The sequence below is a fragment of the Megalopta genalis genome, chromosome 7, assembly GCF_051020955.1.
Source record: "Megalopta genalis isolate 19385.01 chromosome 7, iyMegGena1_principal, whole genome shotgun sequence".
NCBI classification, from domain to species: Eukaryota; Metazoa; Arthropoda; class Insecta; order Hymenoptera; family Halictidae; genus Megalopta; species Megalopta genalis.
The window spans coordinates 4,323,456-4,340,844 of record NC_135019.1 but is presented as its reverse complement, the minus strand read 5'-3'; the positions used below and the strand labels follow the sequence as shown (position 1 = coordinate 4,340,844).

The following is a 17,389-nucleotide window of genomic DNA, read 5'->3' as shown; positions in this document are numbered from 1 at the left end:
CGAGCCACCCCCAAAAATATTACAATAACACCTATTTAAAAATCAGAATTTTATTATTACTTTTATAAAGTAATATAACATAATAAAATAGCTACTTCCAGTCCTCCACGAATCTAGTGATGATAAAAAAACCCTATACATTATACAGGAAATTTTGAAATTTTGACCCTCGAAACTCGATTCTTCGCGAGCCTCCCCCAAAATATTACAATAACACTTATTTAAAAATTAGAATCTTATCGTTACTTTTACAAAGTAATATAAACTAATAAAACAGCTGCTTCCAGTCCTCCACGAATCTAGTGATGATGAAAAGCCCCATACATTATACAGGAAATTTTGAAAAGCCACCCCAAAAAATATCGCAATAACACCAACTTGAAAATTCGAATCATATCGTCACTTTCACAAAGTAATATAAAACAGCTGCTTGCAATGTTTCATAAATCTAGCATCAACGAGAAACCCCATACATTATACAGGAAACATTGGAAAGCCAGTGGATGACGCTCGAAACGTGCGATCCTCCGCGAGCCCGCCCCCAAAAATAATGACGCCAGTTGCTCGATGACTCCTCGCCCGGTCACCGGGCGCATAATTCGGCAGCGCGGAACGCCCTGATTAATTATCGCCGGCATGAAAGCGCGAAACCAATAAACCCGTCACCCATAAGCCCGGGAAATACTAGAGGGGGCGGGGGCGAAAAAAAAACTTTCATGGCCGCCGATAAAATCGCGGCGCAGAGGGGAACAACGCTGGCCGAGCGCGGCGCGCACTTCATTTTATATTCTTAATTTCCATTTCCCGGTTGATTTCGAAATTTTCCGCCTGCGCGACATAATATTCCCATAAAATACCGGTGGCCGTTAATTCGGGCCGCGAGTCCGGCGCGGAACGGGAACGAGGATCGATCGACACGGGTCGACGCGACGCGACGCTTCGCGGCGCGTATCGGTGAAAAGCGTTTAGAAATCACGCGCCCGCAGTCGGCCGCTCAGGCTGTACGTCTCGACCCCCCACTCCTGCCCCACCACTCTCAAGGAGGCGGACGTAAGTTTCGTTAGAGCCACGTAATCCGACGCCACGTATCGGCCGGTATCGGGCCGTGACACAGTAATGCGTGTAAAGCGTCCCCGTGTGTCGTCGCTCGGAGTCACGTGTGCCCGACGAGCCACGATAATAAAGCCCCGCGGACTCGTCGCGATAAAATCGCTGCCCGGCTCGTTCTCATTACCGGAGACCACTTCGATTCGGCCACCGGCAACCTACGCTCCCCGACGATGCCGTAAAACACTGTATAAAACAGCACGAATCGACGTTGCGTAAAGAATCCCCTTTCGTTCGTGTACCACGTGTCCCAGGCTTCTCAACCCTGTAAAACTAAAGCTGTCGTGTCGATCGAAATGACCGATTTTTCTTGATGTGACGGTGAGTACTAATTTTAGTGGTATTAGTAATTGGTACTGCGTTCAGAAAAATTAGAAATATAATTAAGTGACCTGTGACAAAAAGGAAGGGGAGGAATTTCCTTACGCAGCATAGATTTCTATAGTTATTATAGTATAGTGATTATGTTATTATAATAATTTATTATTATCTATTTTTGTAATATATTATTTCTATATATAATTATTGTTCTATATATATTATTCTGTATATAATTATTATTCTATATATATTATTCTGTATATAATTATTATTATATTGTATTTATTATATATATTAATAATATATAATAATATATAATATAATATAATATATAATAATAATATTAATATTAATAATTGTAATACAATTTTATATATAAAATAATAAATATTATACATATAGTTACAATATATTATAATAATTATTAGAGCGCAGATTTTATGCATTTAAAATAAAAAACAAGTATTGCGATGATTCTCGGCTGCGTTTTTCGTTCGCGTACGCTTCAACGCGACCTTACGGAGGAAAATCTCCAGTTTGCTATGACCCCTTGAAAGTTGATCTGCGATTTTTCGTCGCGACTTTATTATACTCGGTGATCGCCTACCTATTTTAGTAATCAGACTCCGAAATTCGATCAAATATTTTCCGACAGGAGTGACATCGGGGCCCGGGTGTCGTCGAGATACCTTTCTTTTAATATTTCCTTCATCCCCGGGACCAGATAAAGCACATCGGGAGCCAGATCCGGCGAATAGAGCGGGTGTTCTATCACGGTTATTTTTTTTTTACTAGCTATATAACCCCCCCCCCCCCGCACGTCGCAGACGGCGCTGCTGCGCGAGCAGGTGCATCGCGCCGTGATGCAGGATCCATGATTTGTTGGCGGAAAGTTGGCACTCTCTGCGAGACGATTTTTGAGCAGTAAAAATATAACCGTTCGATCATCCTCCGTGCTCACTGAATCCTAATTCCCGGCGACGCTTTCTCTATTGCCGAAGGTAAGGGAGGGGGAAGTTACGGAGGAGGCGCGATCGAGAGAACCTGAGACTTCGCAACGTTCCGCGGAGCATTTCGAAATTGTTTCACGCGTATGAATTCGCATTTGTTGGAAGCGTAACGAGCATTTGGAACAGACTGTGATCATCGACTTGATGATCGAAGACGGATGAATATCGCGCGGTCGTTTTTGTCGTAAAAGCAGAAGATTCGCATTTTAAATCTCTTGCGCTGGAAATTCATCTTCGAACATCGGCTCCGATCCGAAATTGTCGAGGTTTAAATAAAATCGCGTTGCCGCAGTAAAGTTCGGTTTCGTTTCCGCAGCCGTGCGGAAAAGACCGAGCCTCTCTTCGCGGACTATGTTGCGAGATCACCGTCTCCGGCATCAAGAAATTTGATTTGATGGGTACTTAGACAGCTCGGGGTATAGTCAGCCGACAGGGGCGTCGAGGTCGGCAGAGGGTGGCCGGCGTGTCGTACAAACGGTCTGGTCACGGAAAGTGGAAGGGGGTGGATAGATTCAACGGTTGCTCCGCGGGGGTTGGTAGGTTAGAAGATAGAGAAGGCGAGCTGACGAGGGGCTAGCTAGCGAGAAAGAGAGAAAGAGAGAGAGTAAGAGAAAGAGAGAGAAGGAAAGAGAGAGTAAGAAAAATAGAGAGAAGGAAAGAAAGAGTAAGAGAAATAGAGAGAGGGAAAGAGAGAGTAAGAGAAGAGGAGCTGAGGAGGGGCTAGCTAGCGAGAAAGAGAGAAAAAGAGAAAGAGAGAGAGAGTAAGAGAAATAGAGAGAAGGAAAGAGAGAGTGAGAGAAATAGAGAGAAGGAAAGAGAGAGTAAGAGAAATAGAGAGAGGGAAAGAGAGAATAAGAGAAATAGAGAAAGGAAAAAAGAGAGTAAGAGAGAGAGAGAGAGAGTAAGAGAAGGCGAGCTGAGAAGGGGCTAGCTAGTGAGAAAGAGAGAAAGAGAGAAAGAGAGTTAGAGAGAAAGAGAGTTAGAGATAGAAAGAGAAAGAGAAAGAGAGAGAAAGAGAGAGAGAGAGAGTAAGAAAAATAGAGAGAAGGAAAGAGAGAGTAAGAGAAATAGAGAGAGGGAAAGAGAGAGTAAGAGAAATAGAGAGAGGGAAAGAGAGAGTAAGAGAAATAGAGAGAGGGAAAGAGAGAGTAGGAGAAATAGAGAGAAGGAAAGAGAGAGTAAGATAAATAGAAAGGAGGAAAGAGAGAGTAAGAGAAATAGAGAGAGGGAAAGAGAGAATAAGAGAGAGAGGGAAAGGGAGAGTAAGAGAAATAGAAAGGGAGAAAGAGAGGGAGCTAGGAGACTAGGAGAAGGCGAGTTATCGACCGCAGTTTAGGATCGGCTTAGAGGCGAGCATTCGATCTTCCGCTCTAGCTAGGCGAACCGCGCGAATGTGCGGCATCATATCGGGGAATGGAAATTCGAATCGGAAATACTTTATCCCGCGGGTGGCAAGGGTGACGCGGGATAAGGATCGTAGAAAAGAGTGGAGGACTGGTTGAAGATGACGGTGATGCCGTTGGCATCAGCGATGCTAAGTTCACCGGAGACGAATGGAAAGGAGGGAGCAGCGAGAGAGAGAGAGAGAGAGAGAGAGAGAGAGAGAGAGGGAGAGATGCCAAGGGCTGACTGCGGTGCGAGAAGAAAGCGGCGCAGGGCGGAAAGGGGGGTTAACAGTTGTGGGGAAACGAGGCAAAAGGCGGACCCACGAGTCCTCGAAATGGAGCAAACGGCGGTAACCGGGGTGCCGGAATGCCGGGGATCGCGGGCGGGGGGGGGCACCCCTCCCCGGTACGTACCGACCGGCGAAGAGCTTTTCAAACAGTCAACCTTTTCGGGGGGATTTCTCGCGACAGGAATATTTTTAAGTTTCCTATCCCGTCCCTCTTCGCATCAACTGTCCGACTAACACCGGCGCGTCGCACTGTTACGGACATTTGCATTTACGTGGAGGCACGAGTTTGCGAGAGCCCCGCTACCAATGTCGCCCTCTGTTATTCCACATCCATTTCGGCTCCGAGGCCGAGGCCGAGGCCGCGTCTCGCCATCGAATACACGTTTTCTTCTGGCTCGCCTCTTTCTTGGGGCGCTCGCCTCTCCTTCCTACACCCCTCGCTACGCTACCGCCCCTCCCCCCTTATTTTTCATACGGATCCCGTAATGGACTTATAGATAGACCGATGCTTGCGGGCAGGGCTGGGGTAGAGGGACGAAGGGGTTGGGGGGGGGGGGGCAGGCTGTTTTATTACCAAACCGCCGAGCCGGGGCGAACTGCATCGAGAGTCGCGGTAGCTATCGCTATCGGCACCAGCCCGTTTCGCGATTGCTTCCCTCTCCGTTTCAACCCCCACCCCAACCCCCTCCCTCCTCTCTGTCTCACCGTTGCCGCAACACAACGGAACAGTTTCCCAAAGTGTCGTGGTTCTTGTACCGATCGAAGAAGTTCACAAGACTTATATTTGTTTAAAGTTCCTTTATTTTCGAATACGTTCCGTGCCAGTAGTATGTACCAGTCCGAGATGGAACAATGGGATTCTGGTCAATGGTGGTTCTGCGGTCGCTGGGATTCCGATCTTTTTTCGGATCTGTGTAATAAATGGATATGTATGTATTTTTTATTACAAATTTATTACACATTTATTACACAGATCCGAAAAATCATCGGAATCCCAGCGATCGCAGAACCACCATTGACCAGAATTCCACTGTTCCATATATATATATATATATATAAATTTTATATATAAATGTATAAATATTTATATATATATAAATTTTATATATAAATGTATAAATATTTATATATATATATAAATTTTATATATAAATGTATAAATATTTATATATATAGGAAGTAACATTAATGATAACAATAATGATAAACGATGACAATAGCAATCTCATAATAATAATAGTAATAATAACAATTATTATTATTATTATTACTAATATTATATAATATTATTATATGACAATACAATCTCATAATAATAATAATAATAATAATATTATATATAATATTATTATATTATAATTATCGCGTATTTAAGTTCTAATTAGATTTATCATTATTAGTTTTATCGCTATCGTTATTATCACTATAAAATTAATGAATACAATTAATTTTAATAAATCGCTAAATTTTATTATAATTAAATATAATAATTATAATAACGATATATTTAATTTATGATTTATTTAATAATTATAATAATGATTATAATAATGATAAATCTAATTAGAACTATAATACGCGAAGAGGGTGAAATGTTGGGGCAGGATGTAGCATTTTCTGTTCATTTCTCTCACTATTACCTCTCAATTTTTCCCTCTCTCTCTCTCTCTCTCTCTCTCTCTCTCTCTCTATTTCTCTTCATTTTCCGCCTATCCCTTTCTCTCTCGCTCTCACCCCCAAAACGTCTCCGGAGAAGGCTGATTCTTGGAGCCGGTCGCGAATCCAATGGCGTCAGACGAGGACTTTCAGCTCGCCCGGAGCGTTCTCCGTGGGCGCCCGAAGAATCGGGGAAAGATGCAGCGGATCGGAGAAAATTTGAAAATGTGTATTAACTTAACCCGCATCGGAAACTACTCCCCAAGTAGGGGACCGGGGATTCGGTCGTACGAACTTCTGAACAATATCCGCAGCGAGTTTCTTATTGTCGAACTCGCACAGTCGCGGCGGATGCCGTTCTCGCGGGATGCTTGAAAACCGTTTTTTCTCTCTCACTCCTCTCCCCCGGAAACGTGTATTTCGCGCGCGTAGATTTTCGGCTAGACGGGATCGATGGAGGTCCCGAGTGTCTGAAATGCCGACCGGAAACTTCGCCTCGTGCCGGGGCCTTTTACGCGATCCTAGGCGCGAGGCAACGCTGCTCGAAATCATATTGCTGAAATACTTCTCGTTGCTCTCGTTTCCGATAATTTTTAATGAATACAGATTTTGATAAATAATGTTTAACGAATTCAACGGTGTTGTTCGCGTCGCGATAAATATTAACGACAAAGAAATAGAAATGTTTTGGACACAATCGTTCGTGTCATACGTTCAAACATACAGTGGCTCGTAAAAATATTCGTACACCTTTTAAAGCGCAGTAACTTTTTCAAAACTGAACTGAATGACCTAAATTTTTTTTAGCTTTGAAGCTTTTACTTAATTTTGCTATTACTTGGAATGAAAAGAAAAAATGAAAGACTCTCGTTTTTTAACCTTTTTATCTGAGCCTAAAACGATAATTTAAAAAATGTAGAGAAGACACTGGCGATTGTCGACAATTATAAAAACGAGGTACGAGGTTCGAATAAACGTATTATTATTATATAATAATAATATAATACGATATTATAATATAATATTAATATATAATACGATATTATAATATAATATTAATAATATATTATATATGATACTATATTATATTGTATATAATATTATAATATAATATAATATAATATTATATATAATATATAATATTATAATATAATATAATATAATATTATATATAATATATAATATTATAATCGAATTATTAGGAAGAATTTACTGTGCACATACACGTTGCCGCAATAATTTTCCATTAGCGTTAAAAAGATCAGCCACGAGCAAACGAATTTGTCCAGACTCAACGCGTGCCCGAACAAATATTCGCGCATTTCCCATGGAAGCATGTCCGTAGTTTCGACAACGGTGGAGTCAAAACTACGAAAACTGTTTGTCTTTTGTCTGATCGGCCGCGGTAGGGATCGACGTCGGGCCACGGTGCATGTCTGTATCTTGTTGGATCATTAATGGGGAACAGGAGGCAAAGTATCGTGTTCTACGGCATTGTTAGACTGTCCGCAGGAAAAATATTTTGGGCGCAAATTGGAAAGCTGTCTGTTCGATTTTTGTCGAGGATGAAAAAAACCGCGGTTCCCGATCCGCGATATATACATATACATATGTATATCGAAAATATCGTTATACGTACCTGAGAGCTTTTAAATATCGGGCCAAGTAGAAATGTGTTTGCCGGGTTTCCGTTTCCGGTCGTGCCGGCTAACGGAAACTGAAATATACTTTTATACGTATTTATTGTTATTGTTCCGCGCCGGCGGAACGGTAATAGACCACTTTTCTCAATCCACTCGCGCGCCGTGTTTCGCAAATCAGGCTGCTAGTAAATAAAAGTTACGGTCACCATCTTACGTAACACGAGTTACGAGCCCCGGCCGGCGGTCGTAATGTTTCACCTTCTACTTTATTCCGGTGTTTGATCTCTTCTTTAATGCAAAGCATCGCGCCGGGCCCGATCGTGATTTCTTGTTGCGCCGCGGCTGCGTTTCGAGGGAAACGGGACCGGTTACAAGGCGTCGATGCATAAATATTAGATCTACCGAAAAGTTCTGTCCGTTTTTGAATTGAGATATAACATAATTTTCACACATTTGATAATGTTTATTGTAGAATATACTTTCCATCGTTACTTATGACTTCTTGCCAGCGCGATGGCAACTTGTAAATGCCATTTTTTAAAAATGATTTATTTTTAGAGGCGAAGAACTCGACTAGTGCTTGATCGACATCGGCTTCGGTTTTGAATTCTTTTTCCTGTAAAAAGTTTTGCAAAGAGAGAAACAAGTGATTAATCGGAGGGTGCTAGGTCTGGGGAGTATGGTGGATGCGACAGAATTTCCCAGCCTAGTTCTGCGATTTTCTGACGAGTCGCCGAAGCAGCATGTGGTCTGGCATTATCATCGGTAGCCATGTTTTCACGATCGCGTCTCGCTTAATAATGACATGAGACATCTTTGTTTCAGTTTATTTAGGAGAGCACATGTGTGTAAATGCAACGATAAAGAGAGATAGTCATATATGTCTCAAATCAACATGTGCATACGGATTGAAACTTGAAGCGACACTATCGGACAGAACTTTCCGGTAGACCTAATACGACGATACGTTGTTCGCTATTGTGCATTTTTGTGGGAAAGTAAGTAAAAGAAATTGGGAAAGTAAATGTGAGAAATAGAGAGAGAATTCTAGCGTTGTCGACGGATTGAAAAACTCGAGGGAAAGTGCTTTTGTTCTTCATTCACGTTGGACTATTAGACGGATCATTCTACTATCGTTTGCATTGAATTGTTTAATTGTTCTAAATAGTTCAGTGTTTTTTTCGCGATATTTTGGTAGAGACGGAAATAAGAATATAGTTCTATTATTCTCTGGAGAGTAATTAACGATTATAAACGAATGGAAATTGGAATTACGGCGATCCGTTGTTCGCTATTGTGCATTTTCGTGGGAAAGTAAGTAAAAGAATTTGGGAAAGTAAATGTAAGAAATAGAGGGAGAATTCTAGCGTTGTCGACGGATTGAAAAACTCGAGGGAAAGTGCTTTTGTTCTTCACTCACGTTGGACTATTAGACGGATCATTCTACTATCGTTTGCATTGAATTGTTTAATTGTTCTAAATAGTTCAGTGTTTTTTCGCGATATTTTGGTAGAGACGGAAATAAGAATATAGTTCTATTATTCTCTGGAAAGTAATTAACGATTATAAACGAATGGAAATTGGAATCACGGCGATACGTTGTTCGCTATTGTGCATTTTCGTGGGAAAGTAAGTCAAAGAATTTGGGAAAGTAAATGTAAGAAATAGAGGGAGAATTCTAGCGTTGCCGACGGATTGAAAAACTCGAGGGAAAGTGCTTTTGTTCTTCATTCACGTTGGACTATTAGACGGATCATTCTACTATCGTTTGCATTGAATTGTTTAATTGTTCTAAATAGTTCAGTGTTTTTTCGCGATATTTTGGAAGAGACGGAAATAAGAATATAGTTCTATTATTCTCTGGAAAGTAATTAACGATTATAAACGAATGGAAATTGGAATTACGGCGATACGTTGTTCGCTATTGTGCATTTTCGTGGGAAAGTAAATCAAAGAATTAGGGAAAGTAAATGTAAGAAATAGAGAGAGAATTCTAGCGTTGTCGACGGATTGAAAAACTTGAGGGAAAGTGCTTTCGTTGTTATTTTATTCGATTTTATAATTAACCGGTTAGCTGTGGCGCGTTATCGTTAAATGTAATGATGAACGTTGCTTCTTCGTATAAAATAACAAGTGTTCGTTCACTGAGAGGTCTTCGTTCACGTTGGACTATTAGATGGATCACTCTACTACCGTTTGTATTGAATTGTATAATTGTTTTAAATAAATATAACAATAACATAAATGTAACATGTGTGTAAATGCAATGATAAAGAGAGATAGTCATATATGTCTCAAATCAACATGTGCATACGGATTAGAACTTGAAGTGACACTATCGGACAGAACTTTCCGGTAGACCTAATATTTACCGGCAACGACACAGGAGAACCGTGTTCCCCGCAGCAACAAATTTCGCTAATCAACAATCGAGTCGGAATCGAATGATCCCGATTTTTCGGGCGAGAAAATGGAACGACGCTTTTGCACGTTTCTGTAAAAGGATTACATATTAGCTCGAACGCGGTTCAAGAAATTCAATTGGATTATGTTTATCACCGTAATCTCATTCCGCTAAAACGTTTTTATAGCCACTCGGAGTCACCTAAACGTGGCTGCACGTCAGAAATGCATTTTTAACAATGCACTTAACCGCGGACTTTCGCGAAACTCGTTCTTCAGAATTTTAGCTGAAAGATTAGTTGACGCAGACTGTTAAAAGAGCGAACAAATTACCGGATAAATTAACTTGTCATGTCACCGTTATAAATGGACTGCTAAAATAGAGTATTATTCTGTAAGGTGCTCGAAAGAATTTTTCACAAACGTTTGCAGTCGAGTAACAATAAAAATCGTCGAAAAATTGCATCGTGTTTTGATTATAAATATCTGGACAATTTTTTACGATTTTGCTTCAGCTGCAAAATTAGTTTGATGCAAAAAGTTATCGCTCTGTTAAAAGAGCGAAAAAGTTACCGGATAAATTACCGAATAATAAAAATCGTCGAAAAATTTCGTCTTGTTTAATTACAAATATATACAGAATTTATCAGGGTATGTGTGGGTATTACTGCGGACGCTCCAAATCCTGCGGTATTTTATAAAAGTAATAAAATCTAACATTTATAGTATGTCATTTTTTAAAAAAGGAATCTCATAATTTTGTACGTGTTTAATATTGATAATTGATGACATGTAAGTAACAGCAATCGTAGAAATAAATTCAGAGATCCAATATTTTTAGAAAAGTGAATATTCAAGTTGAAGAATAATAGGTTGTCGAGTTGTCCAATAATAGGTCTCAAGTTGTCAAATTATTGGCGTGAAAGATCTTATTTTCTCTGTCAAAATTCGCCTTTTCTGAGAAACCGCCGTAATACCAACACTCACCTTATGGCTTTGCAGATTTAAAGCGTGAATGCTGAGTTACGTTTCCACTGTTTTAGGAAGCGGAAAGTGCCATCGGTGCCATGAACGGACAATGGCTCGGTAGCAGAAGCATTCGAACGAATTGGGCGACCCGCAAACCCCCTGCGCCAAAATCTGAAGGTGAGTGCTCGCATGTATAACTATTGAGGCCCTTGAGAATTTCCGGTGTTCATCGATAGTGCATGATTGTTGTTGCTAACAACCGATCAGGTGCTCGACAAATGGGAAACGCCAATTAAACGAACGCCATCGATAGTACAGAGATACGAAATCGTCGTCAAAGCACCGCAGAGTCGCGTTCATCTGTTGGCTTAGCTCTTCACGCCCTGGTTTTCTTTTAAAACAACCGACAACTGTACCGTGGACTTTTTAAGTGAAATCAAAATTCTCTAGGCCGATATAAAAATCTTGTTGTTTTTTTTTTAATTAATTCCGGCAGGTTGAAAACAGTACAGGGTGTCCCAAAAATGTCTCGCAATCCGAAAGTGACGGATTCCTCGGGTCATTTGTAGCAACTTTTTCCTTTACAAAAATTTTCTCCGAGGCACCGTTAACGAGTTATTAACGAAAAACAGTGACCAATGAGAGGCGAGCTCGGCTGGCGCGAGGCGACCGAGCCAATGAGCGGACCTGGGCTTCGTGCGCTGGTTGGCTGGGCCGCCTCGCGTCAGCCGTACTCGATTCTTATTGGTCACTGTTTTTCGTTAATAACTCGTTAACGGCGCCTCGGAGAACATTTTTGTAAAGGAAGAAGTTGCTTCAAATGATCCGAGGAACCCGCCATTTCCGAATTGCGAGACATTTTCGGGACACCCTGGATAATATCATTGCAATATTATTGCTACCGAGCACTAAAAATAACTGACAGGTTTTGCTTTATAAGAATTACGAAAATGAATTTATTTATACAACTTGCTATTTTCATTATAATGTATGCTTGAATGAGACATTTCACTCGACCATTTCCTGCGAGTTTTTCTTACTTCATTAATTTTGAAAGCGGAAATGTGAAGCGGGTCTTTCTGTCTTCATCAATTTTGACACTAAAAATGCGAAACGAGTCTCCTAACTTCAGCAATTTTTATAGTAAAAATATAAAACGTGTCTTCCTAACCTCGTCAATTCTAAAAGAAAAAAATGTGAACCGGTCATTTTGAAATCGCCACGGTAGGTTTAACATAACCTCGCCGATTTGCTTCGGTGTCGAAAACTTAACCCTTTGCACTCGAGCGGTGACTCTGAGGCGCCATTAAAATTTGTTATATCACGTTCTAAGATAATTTTTATATTAACAAAGTTAAGATTTAAGTAATTGTTAAGAACGTAACTGTTGCGCGAGTCACAAATGTCAATTTCACGTGCATAGAATGCACTTCGTCGTATAAAATAAAAATACTGTAAGCCAGAAAAATTATTTATTATTTATTATTAAAATTTATGTATTATTATTCTAGATTTACAATTGAAACAGCTACGAGTGCAAAGGGTTAAACTTCGCAGTCTGGAAATCGATGCAACGGTAAACAAATTTACTAAAAAGAAAAAAAAAATATAAAAACAAAAAAAGTACAAAAAAATCTCGTCGAGTCAAGAAAACGGGTAACCATGATCGTTTCGGTTGCCAGCGCAGCAGGGTTTAGAAAATTCGATAACGTTGTTTAGCGATGACGTTCGCGAACAGCGAACGAAACGGCGGACGCTTTAGAGAAGGATTCGGTGATAAAGAATTCGACGTCGGAACAAAAGCGAGAAATAGGAAGCGGCGATATATATTTGCGCGCCGGGATCGGGCTGACGGGATCCGAAACTGGCAGGCGAAATTAAATATCACGCTTCTTGTTCGCGGACACGGAATTTTCCTTTCCGCAACCGGAAATCCGTTAGCTCGACGAAATTCTCCGGCTCGGGGAATGGACGTGCACGATATCATTACTGCGGGCCGAGTTCGAAAAATCCTCCCCCTCCCCCCCTTCGCGGCACCTGCTGTCTCGTCCGGCGCAAAAAACTTTCCCCGTGTCCCGTCGTCCCGAAATGCTCGGAAACGGTTTTACCGTCGCTTTTGTCCGGCGAAGGAAACTCCTGCCCTCGTTTATTAACATGTTCACCGTGACCACGCGATTCGCGGTTACGATCGCCGTTGCATAATGTTTATTTCGCGCGAACACGTACAAGTGACTCGCGTTAACATTCGGACACATTTTACACCTTTTTACTCGTACAATGCACGGAGTAAGCGACGCTGTGAAAATAGAGGATCGAAAGGACGGTTTTGCTTTATAAAATTAACACAATTTTATTAGTAGTATTTACTTATTCACTTGATATGGATATATGTATACTGCGTAGATAATAGACGAAGAACGCGGGAAGAATCAAATGCTTATAAAAGTTAAAAATTTTAATTGTTGATGCAGAGTGGTATACAGCAAAGCAAAGAACTATGCATAATGGCACTTTGCAGATCGAACATCTCGATATCGCGATTCTTTCCTATTCTTATTTTTATAATAATGTAACAATTCTTCGTGTAGAATTAGCATCAAAATATTCTAAACGTTTTGAGATTTGAGAATACGTTTTTGTTTTCACTAAAATTGCAATTTAAGTGGCCAATGGTCGCTACTTTTTACGCGCGACGAGTATACTCGTCTTGATAGAAAATACTAAAACTTCTCCATGACGAGTATACTCGTCATGACACAAAATACTAAAACTTCTCCATGACGAGTATACTCGTCGTGACACTAAATATTGCCATTTCTCTATGACGAGTATACTCGTCGTGACACTAAATTCCATTTCTCTAAATGTCATTTCTCTATGATGAGTATACTAATCGTGACACAAAATATTATACCAAAACTTCTCCATGACGAATATACTCGTCATGACACGAAATACTAAAACTTCTCCATGTCGAGTATACTCGTCGTGACACTAAATATTGTCATTTCTCTATGACGAGTATGCTCGTCGTGACACTAAATATTGCCATTTCTCTATGACGAGTATACTCGTCGTGACACAAAATACTAAAACTTCTCCATGACGAGTACCCTCATCGTGACACTAAATTCCATTTCTCTATGATGACTATACTCGTCGCAAAACACAAAATATTATACTAAAACTTCTCCATGACGAGTATACTCGTCATGACACAAAATACTGCAACTTCTCCATGACGAGTATACTCGTCGTGATACAAAATACTGTCATTTCTCTATGACGAGTATACTCGTCGTGACACAAAATACTGTCACTTCTTCACGACGAGTATACTCGTCAAATACAGCTAACTGGTTAAAATATGTCCAAACATTAGCGCGAGTTTACTATACGAAATGAGCAAACACAAGGCGCAAATCAGAATTGTTAGCAGAAAAGCAAGTTTATAGACATTATTCGTATTTTTTATTTATACAATTTATACAATTATATAAATATATTACATTATTATATCATATTACTATATTATATTTATTATAAATTTATACAATTTATTTATATACATTATTCGTATAATGCAAAGTCGATTGTTGATTTTTAGACGTGTCAATCGATAAACCGAGGCACTTTACGGGAAATTAAAATTACTGAAACTATCTACAACAATCGTGCGAGACTACGTCCATCGATATTAATTAAAATATGTGTTCGCTCTTATAATAATTGCGATGAGTTGAACAGACAATTCTTAATCGCATCCTTAATCATATTTCCGGCCCAAAATATACGTCCTTTTTAAGTACAGAAACGCTGCCACTTCTGTAAAGAATAAAATCGAAATAATTCTCTCCAGGTCATACGAGTTGCGAACGATTAAACGTCGATTACAATGAATTTCGAGCGATCGAATACCGATTACGAGAAATTTCGACGGCACGGTTTGGCACAAGTTTCGCTAGGAAAAATCGCGCAGTGCCGTGAAAAATCAGAAATCCTGTTCCGGCGAGCTTTCAGGAGGGGGGGGGGGGGCAGTGCGCCGGCGCGACGACAATGCTAATCTTTTCTCTATTTATTATTTTCGGTATTTCGAGCGGGGGCCTGGTTGGTTTACGTCTTCCTGTTAGCGAACGGCCACCGTTGAATATTCCGTTTTAATCCTGGCGACGGCAGCGGCGGCGGCGGCGGCGGCGGCGGCCAATAAAATTATTCAACGAATAAAACGGATGAATGCGAGCGGGAGTAGCCGTGGATCAATGATGGAACGGAAAGAGATCGTGTAAAAATAAATTGAACGGTGACACGGTGCAATGCGGCCTACGCAAACGAGCGGAAATATGGAAAAAAAAGGAACGTAACCCGCTATAATAAAACGGCGGCGCGTCTGCAATTAACGGCGCGCGGCCTACGCTTCGCGCCGCCGCAGTTCCCATTTGCGTCTTATTGTTTCCGTTTAGTCGAATAGCCCCTCGCGACACCGGCGCCGTTCTACTCTCCGGTCACTTTCACGTGTGCGCGACGCTAACGCGATTCGATTACATGCTTTGAAGGTGCGGACACACTTTTTTTCACGACTTCACCGTCCGTGCCCTTAATAAGCTGAACGTCACGCTCGGCGCCGGGACTAGAACCGACCCGTCGCTCTAAACCTCGGGAAGCCTCGCTGGTAAATGTTCCCTTTAAATGGGAAAACGAGACCAACCGATTTGAAACGCTGCTAGAGCTGTTTGTGGTATACTTTGCGTCGAGTTTCAGCTATTCTTTCGGTTACGATTTTGTTGATTTTGGGTTGCTGTAATCGTTAGGCGGCGGACCTTTGCGCGAAATAAACATTGTCGTCATCTTTTTTATTGGGTTGGCAACTAAGTAATTGCCGGTTTCAGTTGTAGATGTCTCTCACTCCCATTTTTATGATATCCGTAAATGTTATATTATAAAATTGTTATTTTTATTATTATTATTATTATTATTATGTTATTTTTTATTATCCGTGAATGTTAGCAACTGGATAAATTGAAATCCGATTTCGCTGATTTTGGGTTGCTGTAATCGTTAGACGGCGGATCTTTGCGCGAAATAAACATTGTCGTCATCTTTTTTATTGGGTTGTCAACTAAGTAATTGCCGGTTTCAGTTGTAGATGTCTCTCACTCCCATTTTTATGATATCCGTAAATGTTATATTATAAAATTGTTATTTTTATTATTATTATTATTATTATTATTATGTTATTTTTTATTATCCGTGAATGTTAGCAACTGGACAAATTGAATTCCGATTTCGCTGATTTTGGGTTGTTGTAATCGTTAGACGGCGGATCTTTGCGCGAAATAAACATTGTCATCTTTTTTATTGGGTTGGCAACTAAGTAATTGCCGATTTCAGTTGTAGATGTCTCTCACTCCCATTTTTATGATATCCGTAAATGTTATATTATAAAATTGTTATTTTTATTATTATTATTATTATTATTATTATTATGTTATTTTTTATTATCCGTGAATGTTAGCAACTGGACAAATTGAATTCCGATTTCGCTGATTTTGGGTTGCTGTAATCGTTAGACGGCGGATCTTTGCGCGAAATAAACATTGTCGTCATCTTTTTATTGGATTGGCATATAAGTAATTGCCGGTTTCAGTTATAGATGTCTCTCACTCCCATTTTTATGATATCCGTAAATGTTATATTATAAAATTGTTATTTTTATTATTATTATTATTATTATGTTATTTTTTATTATCCGTGAATGTTAGCAACTGGACAAATTGAATTCCGATTTTGTTGATTTTGGGTTGCTGTAATCGTTAGACGGCGGATCTTTGCGCGAAATAAACATTGTCGTCATCTTTTTTATTTACATTGAACAGAGATTAGAGAAAAAAATGTATTTCTTCTTTGAATCGTGTTCACGCGAAAGCTAATGTTGCAGTGAAAGTAATGCTGCAGAATTTTTTAATCTTTCTTTTGTCTTCGCTGTTCTGCGTTTTGTAGGAACATAGATCGTAATGTGTTAATTAATGATACAACTGACATAACATTTTTTGAAACGACGAGTATACTCGTCGAAAACAGCTGGCTAATTAAACAAATATATTTATCGTGTAACCCAGAAAGTCATTGTAACCTAGAAAAAAAATTATTTTGCGAGTCCAAATGTTCGATCATGCAAAAGTTGTTCGCATTCTCCACATTCACGAAAATCTAAAAAGAAGAGAAAAAGGATCGACCTAATCGACCGAGTACTTTCATTTTAATCGCGTCAGCCAGCCCCTAACAGAGAAATGCCAGTTCGCACGCACGCACGCACACACAATAACACAATAACTTCGCGAGCATCGTAAATTTTAACACTGTGCCGTCCGCAGAACTTAGATATGATTCTTTTGTTTGACGCCGGCATAGTAGCTTGGAAAATTTAGATTTAAAAAAGATTTCGAAGATGGCGGTAATATGAATTCCTAAAATTAAGATAAGTCATCCAAGAATTTTCGTACTTAATTCTTAGTTAAATCAGCACAATGCTATAGTTAGTTTGCTGCCATTTGACACCCAAGAAATATAGTTCAAATGTTATCTCAGTTTTTTAAAATGACCCCAAA

General features: G+C 39.9%; 1 protein-coding gene across 6 annotated transcripts in view; it reads left to right on the top strand.

Moving 5' to 3' along the window:
• LOC117229142 (nucleolysin TIAR) overlaps window positions 1-17,389 on the top strand; it is a 1,163,347-nt gene that overhangs the window by 1,040,509 nt on the left and 105,449 nt on the right. For all 6 annotated transcript variants that reach the window (XM_076523711.1, XM_076523710.1, XM_033485364.2 and 3 more), the window contains one exon: window positions 10,859-10,961. In XM_076523711.1, coding sequence (XP_076379826.1) covers window positions 10,859-10,961 — 103 coding nt within the window. The remainder of the gene's footprint in view (window positions 1-10,858; window positions 10,962-17,389) is intronic.